The 15,437-nt window shown below is 38.7% G+C and overlaps 1 protein-coding gene across 1 annotated transcript; it reads left to right on the top strand.

Annotated features, from left to right (window-relative positions):
- The first annotated feature begins 137 nt into the window (after positions 1–137).
- On the top strand, positions 138–15,437 carry LOC124862579 (GTPase IMAP family member 8-like). The gene is made up of 7 exons (XM_047356567.1): positions 138–235; positions 375–1,097; positions 9,700–10,192; positions 13,194–13,417; positions 13,501–13,634; positions 13,746–14,418; positions 14,504–15,437. Exons 1-7 carry the CDS (start codon positions 208–210, stop codon positions 14,791–14,793), a joined length of 2,565 nt encoding a protein of 854 aa, XP_047212523.1. The 5' UTR covers positions 138–207; the 3' UTR covers positions 14,794–15,437.

Raw genomic sequence — 15,437 nt, 5'->3', positions numbered from 1 at the left:
ACAGTAATTGTTCCAAATGTGGGCTTCCGGTACCTACAGTAGACTTGTCAATCAATTCTATTCATCCATGAGATGGCGATGTTTCTCTATTTGATTTTGCGAGTATTTACTTTCGTTTCTGAATCAGAGCTAAAAAAATGGGCTTCCTGTATCAGCAGCCACATTTCTTACTTTCGTTATTTTAGAACACATCATCAAGTTAACGCGATGGGTTTTACTGATATTTCCAACTCAGGTCAGTGATCTTTATATAAAGTTCTCTAAAACGGAGTTAGAAATTAAGAAATCACATTCTGTATAGGCCTACATAGGCCATTGTGCTTATAAACAATATAAATAAATATATGTAAATAATTCATTATCTCTTTTAACAGGGCAAAGGCATAAAGCTTCAGAGTTGAGGATTGTGCTGACAGGAGGAAGAGAATCAAAAGGAAATCTATGTGGTAGAAGCTCAGTTGGAAACATCATTCTGGGTCAAAATGTTTTTGACACCAGCATGAGAACAGCTCAGAGTGAAACAAGGCAGCAGGAAGTATACGGCAGACTAGTTACAGTAGTTGATACTCCAGGGTGGTGGTGGACGGATACACAAGAAAATACACCAAAACTGGATCAGATAGAAATTCAGAATAGTGTCCATCTGTGTCCTCCAGGACCTCATGTGTTTCTTCTGGTCATTCCCGTTGATTTATATTTACCTCATTGGGTCACATCATCACTAAAGGAGCACCTGGAACTTTTCAATGCAGATGTTTTCAGTCACACCATCGTGCTGTTTGCTGCAGATGCTCCTTGTAGTGATGAAACAATAGAATCTAAAATCAGAAGAAGTCCAACCCTGCAGTGGATCCTTCAACGATGTGGAAACAGAAAACATGTTCTCAACATCAGTGACAGAGACGATGAAGATCAAGTCAAGATGCTCTTTGAGAAAATTGACACCATGGTTACAAACAATGGAGGAAGACACTGTCCTGTTGACAGACGTCAAGGAGAAGCTCTGAGGAAAGAAATTACAGATTTGTCTGAAAGAGCCTCAAGAAGGTTTGATCAAGTTCAGAAACAAAGAAGGAAACTCAAAGAGCTGATTGAAGGTAGGTTAAATTTTTTTTGTTAAAAAAGCTAATTTTCGCCCCTTAAGGGAATCTGTGTGTTATACCTTCCTTAAAAAATACTTTTAACCATCCTTTCATATAAACTCTTTTAAAACGATCAATCAAAAGTGACTAAATATTGACTCTTTTTAGGGTAAACGGTTTCTTTTTCCAACATTTGAGGACATACAATGCCCCTTACATTTTGGTTAAAACTATGAAAATTATAACTTAATTAAATATTTTTTCCACCTTTGATGTGACATACAGGTCCTTCTCAAAATATTAGCATATTGTGATAAAGTTCATTATTTTCCATAATGTAATGATGAAAATTTAACATTCATATATTTTAGATTCATTGCACACTAACTGAAATATTTCAGGTCTTTTATTGTCTTAATACGGATGATTTTGGCATACAGCTCATGAAAACCCAAAATTCCTATCTCACAAAATTAGCATATTTCATCCGACCAATAAAAGAAAAGTGTTTTTAATACAAAAAACGTCAACCTTCAAATAATCATGTACAGTTATGCACTCAATACTTGGTCGGGAATCCTTTTGCAGAAATGACTGCTTCAATGCAGCGTGGCATGGAGGCAATCAGCCTGTGGCACTGCTGAGGTCTTATGGAGGCCCAGGATGCTTCGATAGCGGCCTTTAGCTCATCCAGAGTGATGGGTCTTGAGTCTCTCAACGTTCTCTTCACAATATCCCACAGATTCTCTATAGGGTTCAGGTCAGGAGAGTTGGCAGGCCAATTGAGCACAGTGATACCATGGTCAGTAAACCATTTACCAGTGGTTTTGGCACTGTGAGCAGGTGCCAGGTCGTGCTGAAAAATGAAATCTTCATCTCCATAAAGCTTTTCAGCAGATGGAAGCATGAAGTGCTCCAAAATCTCCTGATAGCTAGCTGCATTGACCCTGCCCTTGATAAAACACAGTGGACCAACACCAGCAGCTGACACGGCACCCCAGACCATCACTGACTGTGGGTACTTGACACTGGACTTCTGGCATTTTGGCATTTCCTTCTCCCCAGTCTTCCTCCAGACTCTGGCACTTTGATTTCCGAATGACATGCAGAATTTGCTTTCATCCGAAAAAGGTACTTTGGACCACTGAGCAACAGTCCAATGCTGCTTCTCTGTAGCCCAGGTCAGGCGCTTCTGCCGCTGTTTCTGGTTCAAAAGTGGCTTGACCTGGGAAATGTGGCACCTGTAGCCCATTTCCTGCACACGCCTGTGCACGGTGGCTCTGGATGTTTCTACTCCAGACTCAGTCCACTGCTTCCGCAGGTCCCTCAAGGTCTGGAATCGGCCCTTCTCCACAATCTTCCTCAGGGTCCGGTCACCTCTTCTCGTTGTGCAGCGTTTTCTGCCACACTTTTTCCTTCCCACAGACTTCCCACTGAGGTGCCTTGATACAGCACTCTGGGAACAGCCTATTCGTTCAGAAATGTCTTTCTGTGTCTTACCCTCTTGCTTGAGGGTGTCAATAGTGGCCTTCTGGACAGCAGTCAGGTCGGCAGTCTTACCCATGATTGGGGTTTTGAGTGATGAACCAGGCTGGGAGTTTTAAAGGCCTCAGGAATCTTTTGCAGGTGTTTAGAGTTAACTCGTTGATTCAGATGATTAGGTTCATAGCTCGTTTAGAGACCCTTTTAATGATATGCTAATTTTGTGAGATAGGAATTTTGGGTTTTCATGAGCTGTATGCCAAAATCATCCGTATTAAGACAATAAAATACCTGAAATATTTCAGTTAGTGTGCAATGAATCTAAAATATATGAATGTTAAATTTTCATCATGACATTATGGAAAATAATGAACTTTATCACAATATGCTAATATTTTGAGAAGGACCTGTATATCCTGTACAATTCACATGAAAAATAGAGATGCTGGGATATAAGGGTGTTCACATTTATCGTTGCATAGGTGTGCACAACTGGCATCTTAAACTAAAACTTTGTTAAAGTACCTTTTAATTCAGTTTCAACATTTAGTCTTCCTTTGTATGAGCTCATTATCTTGTCACGTCAACATTGTCATCATTGTGAAATCAACCAGGTCTGTTCTTACAAATATCTGGGTGCAGAGATCATATTTCTTACGTAGACTCGGGGTCTTCGGCTTGACCAGAAGTGTGAATGTTTTCATTCTATCAAGCTATTTTGCAAAGTATTATCCGGTATGGCATGTCAGCGTGGTATGGTAATTTCTTTGTGAAATTAAAATCGAAACTCAGTCGTCTGGTCCAGACTGCAATAAGGGTCATAGAAGGACCTATAACTCCTTTATTAGGAGTCTGTCCTCAGCCTTGCTCACAAAGTACAGTCTGATCCCGCTCATATCCTCAAATCACTATATGAATTGTTACCATCTGGCAAACGGTACAGAGTCCCTGCTTGCAAACCTAATAGATTCAAATATTCATTTGTCCCTACCTCTATCAGATTAACAAATAAGGTAGAAATGTAGTCTGAGGATTTATTACTGTCATGTTGTGCTCTGGTCTGTTTGCTGGTTTGTTGTTCTTTGGAATGTGTGTGTTCTGGTGCAATGTGTGTTTTATTGAGCAACTGAGCGATATGTGTATTTTCTGCATTTACTGCGGTGTAAATGTGCAATTTGTGAATTTAATGTGTATTTATTGCATTTTATTCCATTCAGTTTGGTGAAATCTGATGCTTTTTTTCTGTGCCAAACATACATTTTGGAGTTGTGTCCCAACGTTTCTGTTTGGTTCTTTTAGACTATAAAACATTTGCCCTAAGGTTTTGAGAGATGTTAGCCAAGCCTAAATGTGTTTTGTTTTGTTTTTGGCAGAAAATGCTTTTGTGTTGTAACCATGTTTCTTAACCCAGACAGATGGAGAATACATCATATTGTTGCCACATGTAGAAAACAAGAAACACTTTTGGAAAGTTTGCTGTGCAATTTAGAGGTAAAATAAATTACAAGGCTGAATCTACGTGAGCATCCTAACAAAGATCTAAATGCAGAGAATCATTATCAGCTTGCGAGGAGACGCTGGAGAATTTTCCACTGCTTGATGTTGAAATACTCTGCAAAGTTATTTCATTTGTTATTTGTTTAATAGGAATTACTGTGTATTAACATTATCAGGCTACAACTGGCCTGGCTTTAGGTCTACCTGTGACACCTTTCTGGAGAGGGGCATTGACCCAGCTTCTGCTGGCAACAACTTAATGCTCACCTTCTACAGATGATCCACATAGACCTGTCTTTCAGTGTTTAACCCTTTATCTCTCCTAGATATAGCGATTGACTGAGCTTTTAATGTAACTAATTATATGTGCTCTCTTTCAGACTCTAACCTTGAAAACTGGCTCAGAGTTTATCTGTTCTTTCTTTCTAGGTAAAACGACTAAAGGAGCTACATCCATTAACAATTACTTTTCCTTCCCATAGAAAGTACTCCTGGATCAGTGCTTCTTTGTTCTCTTTGTGTCTCTGCTCTGTTCTCTCTAACTCCCAGTCGGTCGTGGCAGATGGCCGCTCACACTGAGCCTGGTTCTGCTGGAGGTTTCTTCCTGTTAAAAGGGAGTTTTTCCTCTCCACTGTCGCTACATGCATGCTCAGTATGAGGGATTGCTGCAAAGTCAACACCAGTGACTGTCCACTGTCTCTACATGCTCATCTGGGAGGAGGGAATGCTGCAAGTCACTGACTGGATGCAATCTGCTGGGTTTCCTAAGATAGAAAAACGTTTTAACCAATTTGAATAAATAACTGAATCTGACTGCACTGTTCAATGGTTAGGATTAATTGGAATGTATGTACCTGACTTCAAATCTGTATTATTCGACTAAACTGACTTTATAAAGTGCCTTGAGACAACATGTGTTGTGAATTGGTGCTATATAAATAAAACTGAATTGAATTGAACATTTTAGAAATAGAGTATCCTACCAACAGTTTAATGTGGTGGAGGTAGTGTGATGGTCTGGGCCTACTTTGCTGCTTCAGGACTTGAATAGCTTGTCATAAATGATAGAATCATTAATATTTCTCTCCACAAGAAAATCCTGAGGTAGAATGCCCTACCAAAAATGTTTGGGCTTGAGTTCGAGCTTACTTGGATTATGGGGCAGAACAATGATTATCGAAACACAAGCATGTCTACTTCTGAATGGCTATAAAAATGAAGGTTTTGGAAAATGTTAGTTCTTTTGAAAATGTCGCTGTCTAGCCCAAAGCTTTACATTGTTGAATATTTACAGACCTTCAAATTCAATCCAGAGTTCTTTGACAAGTTCTCTAAACTGCTGTATATTATGGGCATTGACTTTGACTGCATTCCTATAGCTGATTCAACATTCATGTTAATGTAAAAGATAGATGTGCTTTTGAATATTGTGAATAGCTTTGGCTTTTCCTAACAATAACAAGGGGAAATGTGCTTGATCTGATTATTTCCAAAGGCTTAAACATTGCTGATGACTGATGTTGCTCTTTCTGATCATTACTGTTTAAAAGGAACTTCAGCTCTGGGATAAACTCGTTGTAAACCTTAGATCTACAGAAATTGTTGAGTGCTGAAAACACTGTTTACTGCAGCTTTCGATCAATAATGATATCGATGAACTGTTTGCTCAACAGGAGAAAGTGAACGAAAGAACTCAAACTGAATATCAGACACAGTAAAGTGTCTCAATGTTCAGACTTCGTCCTTTATTCATTTGCTGTGGATCCTTGTTCAATTGTTTATTTTAACACCTGATTAAATAGTAAATCATAATAAATGTCTGTTTAGTATAGAATATCGCCGTTTATGAGTACCTTATTTATTTAAATTGTTTGCAAACCAAATGTTATTAAACATTTGTTTATATAGAAGTACTTTTAAAGTAAATTCACAAAACACAATTTTTTTTCTTACTAAATTTTGCACGTGACAGTGCAATTATTCCTGATTAAGAATTTTAATAGTTGCCCAGCACGTATAAATAAAGACAGATTAATAAAGCTAGACAGACGGAGATGAACAAATAGATGAGGACAGATGGAGAGAATTAAATATAAAAATTGAAAGATAAAGATAAATATATAGATATGTACATGGACTGATTCATATAGGAGTGCTTGTTCAATAACTGTTAAATTATATTGTGTTTATAATTGTATATTGATTTTTCTGTCATATTGATTGATTGCTGTTATTGATAGAAAAATTAAAATTATTACTTTTTTGTGTGTGTGTGTCGGTACAACCAAAATCCACTTTACACTCTAATGACAGAAGGAAACACATTTTAATCTAAAGTGTTTTTAAGCAGTTGAGCTGTACACGGTGTGCACTGACAGCTAGATGCTTTCTCAATATTATCAGAGACAAAGTTCAAAGTTTGCATTAGAAAAATGTCAGCTGTGCAGGAATAATCACAATTACCAACCCGAACTACTACACACCTCTTGTGACAGAGTTGTTCAGAACACAGGGAGAATGCAGCGGTCACAAAATGTCACAGAGGCTCATGAGGAACAGAGTTTCATTTTGCAACAGTAATAAAAATCTGAGCAATTCACGTTGAAAAGTCATGGATTTGTATATTGTGAGCGCAAGAACTTGCATGCTGACAAACAGCTCAGTTAGAAAAACCTAGGATGAGACATCAAATATTCACAATTTTGTGGCTAGTTGCTGTAACTCCTTTTCTTTTTTTCAATCTCAGCCTAAAACATTTCTACGTTCGGACTCATAATAAATGTCTTAGATATCACAAAAACATTTGAACCAAATGTTTACTAAATTTAGAGACATCTATGAACCATTTAGACACTGTTTAGATGTGATTCAACAAGAAAATCCTCAGTGGGTTAGGTTCAGTTTGGCTCAGGAGGTTCTGGTGCTTGAAAAAAATCTGTAAACTGAAGCAGCCGACTGTACCTACAAAGACCTTTGAGACTTTTAGCTGTTTGGTTAATGCTGCAAAAAACACTAAAACACAGAAGTATATCTTAAGATGTGGATCACAATCAAACTTGTGGGAATGTCTCTGCTGTCCCGAGGGAGGTTGGAGACATGGAATCTGAATGGACCATGTTCAGGACCTTCATTGTGGATGCGGCTTCCAGGAGCTGTAGTCTAAAGTTTATGGGTGCCTATATAGATGGGAACCAGAGTACCAGCTGGTGGATAGCAGTGGTGATGGAAGCCATCATGGTGAAGAGGGAGGCCTTTAAGGCCTGGTTGTCCTTGGAGACTCCAGAAGGAGCTGACTGGTACCAGATGAACCGAAGGACTGTGGCTTCTGTGGTGACGGAAGCAAATATTCGGGCATGGGAGGAATTTTGAGAGGCTATGGAGAGACACCTTAGGTTGGTTTCAAGGACATTCTGGAAAACAATTCAGCGACTCAGAAGAGGATACAGGGTCCATCCCAAGCTGTGTGTTATTTGGGGGGAGTTTACTGTAGATCCAGACTGAGGATATCGTTGAGTGGCAGGAGAACTTTGAGGGTCTCATTAATCTGGTCACTCTGTCCTCCATGCGGGAGATCCTGAAGACGTGGGACAATGTTATTCCCTCACTGTGTCAGAGTTTGCTCCCCAACAGCAGGGTGCCAGGTATGGATGAGATTCAGCCTAAGATGCTGAAGGCTCTGGACATTGTGGGCTTGTCAGGGTTAACATATGTCATCAATGTTGCATGGAGGATCACTGTTGGAGAGGCAGACTGTGGTCCTTTTTATAAGAAAAGGGACCAGAAAGTGTGTTCCAATTGAGGAATCACACCGCTCAGTCTAACTGGGAAAGCTTACTCTGTTGTATTGGACAGAAGGCTCCGACAGTCAAACCTTGGATCCAGAAGAAATGTGGCCTGGCCCTGTAACAGTGGACCAGATCTATACACTAGTGGAATGGGTAATGGGAATATGCTTCTCCGGTTTCGTCTTTGCTTTCCACAGATGATGTGGTTCGCTTGGCTTCTTCAAACCATGACCTCCAGCATGCAAGGGAGCCGTTCCCTGTTAATGAGCATGGAGGATGTCACTGGAAAGAAGGATGTCTGCAGCTTCTTCCTGGATCTGTTGCCCACACGATGGATGGATGGATGGATGGATGGATGGATGGATGGATGGATGGATGGATGGATCTTCTGTGTATGCCAACTGTTTTACTCACGGTTTTTAACATATGGCGACACACTTCCTGTTTCCTCTTTTTCAACATTTCTTCTTCCATTATTTACAAACTTACCACCAATGAAATGTATAAAAACAAGATGATTTGTGGTTGTTTGGTTTTTGGTTTCGGGTTTTTTCTTTATGTTTTTCACATTTAAGGTTTTGAATCGTTCTTCTGTTTGTAATCCTGGTCATGCTTTAGTTTTTGTATTCATGTTTTGCCAAGTTTGGTTTTTGGATCTGGTTTTGCTTTAGTTTCATGTTTTTCTAGTTTCTGTTAGTTTGTACTCATGAGTCTCTGTTTTGCTCCAGCCACGTTTTGTTCTGTCTGTCATTATCTTTATTTGGTTCACCTGCTCCAAGCTAATCTGCCTCCTTACTCCACCTGGTTCACACTTCATATATACATCCATTATGCATCGTGGAAACATTTTCAATTCATGCTCATGTCATGCTGTTCACGCTGAGCCTGTCTTGCCAGCCTGCCTATGTCAGTTTTGCCTGTGCGTTTATTGTTTTGGTTTCTGCCTCCTAGTGTGTGAGTTTTTTGTTATTAAATCTTTTTCCACTTACCATCATGCTGCCTGCTAGTCTGCATTCTGGGTTCGTCTGTTGCGCAAGCCCTAACAGAACCATGGCGAAAAAGGTGAAAATGTCAAAACAAAAAGGCTAACAATGCCCAAAATGTTGCAATAAACATAGTGTAAGCACTCCAAAACTCTCCTAAAAAATTCTTATACTAATATTTACAACACCAAAATATTACTTACACAAAGAAGAGGGAACTGGTGTATTAGCTAAAACACCATCAAAACATCACCATATTACTGAGGACATTTTTCTCTCATTCTTCACTTGTCCTCTACACAATCAATCCCACAGCAACTACATTAATGACCGTATATCAATGTAAAGCTCAATTTGTCAGCTTTCAGAATCTGTTAAAATCACATCACCAGAATGAAAAGTTCTGCTAATTTGAATTATGCATGTCCTTTTCTGTTGTCTGCGTTAGGGCAGGCTTAATGGGCTTAATGGGTTGTGAAATCTTAAAGCACTGTACATATCTATTGATCAATCGATCAGAAATATAGTCTAACTTTGTTTCTCTGGCCCCCCAAGCCCCAACATATTTCTTTTTCTTAGTGAATCTGTACAGGATATCAATCAAATTTAAGATGGAAAAACTTTCAAAATGACCATTCATGGCCCCACATTTTTAAGTCTCAAAAACACATTCTTTGCCTGAATGTTTTTTTTTATTTTTTTTTATCCTAGACTGTTTTACACAAAACCAGCAGTCCAATCTGGTGATTCATATCCTGTTTTGTTTTACATCCCTTTGATGTTTCTGTATTTTTTTATAAGGTTTGTATTCTGAATGTACCACATTGTTTTATTAATTAGATCATGTATATTTGGTTTAATTTTCTTTAGGTGGAAAACCCCCACCAGAGCATCTAAGACTGGTTTTAATTGGTGCAGAGTGTGAAGGCAAGAGCTCAGCCGGCAACACCATTTTAGGAAAGACTGCATTCGTTGTTAATAATAATGGCAACAGAACCACACACTGTGAAATAAGCCACAGTGTGGTAGAAGGAAGGTGGCTCACAGTGGTAGATTCTCCTGGATGGTTCTACATCAACAGCCTTCAGGACACCAGCGAGATGGATAAACTGGAAATAGAGGACAGCATGGACCTTTGCTTACCTGGACCACATGCTGTGCTGCTTGTGATAAGCCTTGAAACAGCAATCCATGCATCATATCTGAGAGCTGTCCAGGAACACATGAGTCTGTTTGGAGAAGAAATCTGGAAACACACTCTGGTTCTGTTCACCATGAGTGACTGGCTGGGAGTGAAGACTGTGGAAGACCGTATAGAGAGTGAGGAAGGTCTGCAGTGGATCGTGAACAAGTGTGGGAACAGGTATGTAGCGTGAGCAGGCCATGTTAAATTATATTAATGTACATAACTAAATCAGTCTCATAATATATCAAAAAATAGTCCGAAGAAGGAATTCATCCCTTCTGATTGAGAAATCTCCACCAGATATTTAATTTAGAATCAGGAAGTTTTGTATCTTGGAGGATTAAGATTTATTTACATTGAAATGATTACACTTCAATTAAAATGGAATGATTATGAGAAATATAATTGGGAACTGGAAACAGCATTGGGAATGTTACACACTAAGGTGTATTTACTAATGAATTAATTAAACCAAATAGAAAAACATTAACACTAATTATGCTGAACAAAAGCTCCTACCAAGGGGAAAAATTATGACTAAAATTTGAGCAGCAGAGTACATTGAATAGCAATTGTATTTTCAGTATAAATGTGGACAATGTCAAGGGCTGCTCGGGTGCAATATTTGGTAGAATATTGTATTTCAAGTGTCATGTATTCATGCTCTGAATGCCGGTAATATATTTTGTTAGTTGGATGGACTGAGTTTCCTTGATGCCCAAACCTAAAGTATATTTTTATTAGCTGAGATGCTTAATGCTAAAGGAGAATGGTGCAGATATTGGGATTTGGATGAATAGTTAGGTAAATGTGGCAAAATGTTAACTGATGCGCCATTGCAATATTCTGCTTCAGTTTCACATTTGCATGTTCTTTTCTGAAAACTGAGTGCTTTAATTCAGTTCAGTTTTATTTACCGGTATATAGCGCCAATTCACAACACATGTCGTCTCACATTATAAAGTCAGTTTAGTCGAATAATACAGATTTCAAGTCAGGTATATCCATTCCAATTAATCCTAACTATCAAACAGTGCAGTCAGATTCAGTTTATTATTCAAATTGGATAAAAAGTTTTTCTGTCTAAGGAAACCCAGCAGATTGCATCGAGTCAGAGATTTGTAGCATTCACTCCTCCTGGATGAGCATGTAGAGACAGTGGACAGTCGCTTGCATTGACTTTGCAGCAATCCCTCATACTGAGCATCCTTTACTTTGGCTCTGATTGCTGTTTACCTTCTCAAAACCAGTTTGCATTTCTGCTCCAATTGTTTTGTGAACTCAGTCCCTCTCAACTGAAGGGATAGTCTGCTTCAGCTTCGAAAACTGCTCTGTATACCTAGAGGAGAGATTGGTAGCTGTCAGCCCATACAGAGGTCTTTTAAATATCTCCTCCCACTTTGGATTCAAAACTGGGTTGAACACAAGAGAAAGTGAGTTAGCAACTCAGTTACTGCACTCAAAGTAACTAGTTACTAGGCAAAGTAACTATTCCGTTACTTTTTAGCATCTAAAATGATGATACAAGTTGCTGACCAGAAAAATCAAGCCTTTTCTGTTTGCACGGTGTAAGATAGTTGGAGCTCCCGCTGGCCACAGCTGGGCTCAGGTTGTTAGCCCGAGTGTTGTGGAAGGGTGAGACGATGCGAGGTGCTTCATAAGGTTGGAGTTGCTGGTCACGGACTTGGATCATGTCCTTGTTCCCAGACACAACTTCCAAATCACATGCACATTTTTGCCTTTAACTTCAGCGAATGTGAAATATTGCCTATACAGTGCCTTGCGAAAGTATTCGGCCCCCTTGAACTTTTCAACCTCTCTCCACATTTCAGGCTTCAAACATAAAGATATAAAATTCAAATTTTTTGTGAAAAGTCAACAACAAGTGGGACACAATTGTGAAGTGGAATGAAATTTATTGGATGTGTCAAACTTGTTTAACAAATAAAAAACTGAAAAGATCCAAAACATAAAGTCAAATCTACAATGGAATGGTTCACAAATAAACGTATCCAGGTGTTGGAATGGCCTAGTCAAAGTCCAGACCTGAATCCAATCGAGAATCTGTGGAAAGAGCTGAAGACTGCTGTTCACAAACGCTCTCCATCCAACCTCACTGAGCTCGAGCTGTTTTGCAAGGAAGAATGGGCAAGAATTTCAGTCTCTTAATGTGCAAAACTGATAGACAAACCCCAAGCGACTTGCAGCAGTAATTGCAGCAAAGGGTGACGCTACAAAGTATTAACGCATTAATATTGCACACAACACTTTTCACTTATTTATTTGCTAAAAACGTTTGACACATCCAATAAATTTCATTCCACTTCACGATTGTGTCCCACTTGTTGTTGATTCTTCACAAAAAATTAGAATTTTATATCTTTATGTTTGAAGCCTGAAATGTGGCAAGAGGTTGAAAAGTTAAAGGGGGCCGAATACTTTTGCAAGGCACTGTACTTCCAGCTTTCGAAACGCTGCCTTTGAATTTACAAGACTCCCCTCCATTGTCATGTTTCTCTCTTGCTGTTGTTTGTCTGTCTGTGTGGTGAAAACCAGCTTACCTGATGCCTTCTCAGCCAATCTGCGTCACGTATGCCGCTTTTTGTCCGTGCCCCCTTCCCTCACTCCCCCACCCCCTGCTTTTTCCTTGAAGAGCTTTAAAAAACACTCACTGCAGCTGCAGGAGAAAAGCAGATCTCTCCGCAGCAGCAGACTGTGCTCTTATTAAACCCCACTTATTGAGTTGTAGTAATGCATCGCGTTACATTGTAAACATCATAACGGTGTTACAGAAATGAGAAAAGTAATTAGTTAGATTATTCTGTTACTGAAAAAGTATTCAGCAGTGTAAGCTCAAGGAGAGGAGATGTCACGATGGGCTGCTCAAGTGCTTCGTATTTCTTAGTTTGACACTTTAATCAGTGAACTATGATTAGTTCTCTTTTAAAGCTTTTGGATTTTTTAATTAGCAAAATAAAATTGTCTATCAGTAAAATTTGACATATATTGACAACTATTGAGAAAAACAACTCTTTTTCATCATGTTATAAAAACATTGTAGAGATTTACGGCCACCACCTGCGTGGGATAAGATGACTAGATCAAAAAGGTCATTTTCAAGGGACCTGTAGGACAGTAGTTGTTTACATTACGTCTGCTGTGGCTGTGTGCACTACAGGTATCATGTCCTGAACAACATGAATCACAGTGATAAGACTCAGGTAAAGGAGCTCCTTGAGAAGATTGAAGAGATGTGGGCAGGAAATAAAGATCCTTACTATGAAGTGGACCTGGACCGAGCTGCACAGATAGAAGCCAAGAAAGAGGCTGGAGACAAGATGGCCAGAAGGTTGAAGAAGATCAATGAGAGACAGTCAAGAGTCCTGAAGGAGCTTAATGGAGGTAGACACAAAACCTCTGACATTTTATGATACAAAGCAATGTTTTCATTTTCAGACAAAATGTAACTCTGCAATTTATTGCAGGTGAGGAAAGTCCAGTCACTGACATCAGGATTGTTCTTGTTGGCCAAAAATGTTCAGGAAAAAGTAGAGCTGGAAACATGATCCTTTTCAATAATTTATTTGATCTCAGTTTCAACATGAGTCGGCTGAAGAAGGTAACCATGTATGCTGCCTGATCAGAAATATTTTACAGTTTAACAGTCAGAGTGGACACTGCATTTCTGTAAAGTATTTAAAATCATAGTTTTTGTTTTTCATCACTTCAGAACTACCAAGATCAGAGAGAAACCTCAACATGTGTAAAACATGAAGGAAACTTTAATGGAGTAAAGGTCTCTGTTGTTGAAACACCAGGCTGGTTCACAGACACAACATCACCAGACTGGATCAAAGGTGAAGTTCTCCACAGTGTCTCCATGTGTCCTCCAGGACCTCATGTTTTTCTCCTGGTTGTTCCGATCTCCAGAGCTTTCACAGAGAAAGATCTCAAAGCTCTGGTGGAGGTCTTAATGCCATTAACAGAGAGAGTGTGGAGACACTGCATGGTGCTGTTTACCTGGGGAGACTGGCTCAATGACTTCCCTGTAGAGAACTACATCGCCAGAGAGGGCAAGGAGCTCCAGGAGCTTCTGGAGAAGTGTGGAAACAGATACCATGTTCTAAACCCCATTCAAATCAGTGGTTCTATTGAAGTCAAAAAGCTACTACAAAAATTGATTGACATAGTAACTCAAAACAAGGGATGCTTCACAACTGAAGACAAACAAAAGACATTTCAGGTACAACCTTGGCAAAAACAGCTAATAGAAGAGGAATGGAACAGGAGAGCACAGGAGCTGGTAGAGCGAATCTTGAAGGTTTTAGCAAAGGAACCAGAGGAGCCAACAGTCCCTTCTAAAAGGATGACAAATAGCATGAATGAATTTTACATCCCAGACAGTAAGTTTACTTTGATTTAAAAATATATTTATTCACAGTTGCATGCTGTGTTCTAATTAATGACATGTTTCATTTTCTGTTTCAGTGAGCAGAGATGTTGCCTCAGAATATGGCAGCATTTCAGAGTTCAGGAGAGGACGAGCACATGACCATGTCACTGAATGGCTGACTAACAGGGAGAGGCAGTCTGAGATCAGCTCTGGGATTAGTAGCATTTGTTTGTCAGCTACTTCTATGGAAAAGTTTGAACGTTCGCCTATAAATAAACATTCGCCAAAAAATAGTTCATTCTCTCAAAACAATAAAGAAGATTCTGTGAGCATAATCTCATACCCAACAAGAATTACAGGAAGTCCTGTTAGTCCAAACAATTAAGGCAGAAAAATCTGACAAAACCTGTGAACCACACAGGATGTAACATGAAAATACACCAAGAAAGAAATCCACAAAATGTGACATTAATGTTTGATATCTGACCGTTAATTCTCATCTTTCAAAAAACACAACTGTTGCATGTTTATAATATTGTTACAAAAAAACTGGTTAGTTGGTTGGTTAATGTTTTGCATTATTAAAGTTTCAGAGAGGGACATTAAAACAGATCCAATAACCCTATAATCAAGAATCCCAAACTTACATTATGGGTACATTTAAATATTACAAAAAGATTAATATTTTTTGTCACTTGTTTCAGAAAATAAACTTTATATTCTATATATTCATTACAAATACACTCTAAGAAATAATTCGCTCTATGTGTAATAAATCGTTATTTCAGTTTCACTTTCAGAAACTTCTGAACTTAACAATATAATTTTTTTTTAGATGTATCTTTATATAGGCTACATGGTGATTTTTCTAGGGTCATGTACTTTGTTTTCACAATATTTAAAGACATTTACACCAAGCTATTAAAATTAAAGTTAATGTATTAAAAACAAATTAATGAAAGCTTCCTTTTAAATTCAAATCAGAATCAGAATCAGCTTTATTGCCAAGTTCGTACATACAAACAAGGA

The sequence above is a fragment of the Girardinichthys multiradiatus genome, chromosome X (assembly GCF_021462225.1).
Source record: "Girardinichthys multiradiatus isolate DD_20200921_A chromosome X, DD_fGirMul_XY1, whole genome shotgun sequence".
NCBI classification, from domain to species: Eukaryota; Metazoa; Chordata; class Actinopteri; order Cyprinodontiformes; family Goodeidae; genus Girardinichthys; species Girardinichthys multiradiatus.
This window is presented reverse-complemented; position numbering and strand designations above follow the sequence as displayed.

Coding starts and splice junctions, on each gene's coding strand:
- LOC124862579 (XM_047356567.1), top strand. CDS start 208: ATGGGTTTTACTGATATTTCCAACTCAG. Junction 1,098..9,699: donor ACTCAAAGAGCTGATTGAAG/GTAGGTTAAATT, acceptor AATTTTCTTTAG/GTGGAAAACCCCCACCAGAG. Junction 10,193..13,193: donor GTGAACAAGTGTGGGAACAG/GTATGTAGCGTG, acceptor TGTGCACTACAG/GTATCATGTCCTGAACAACA.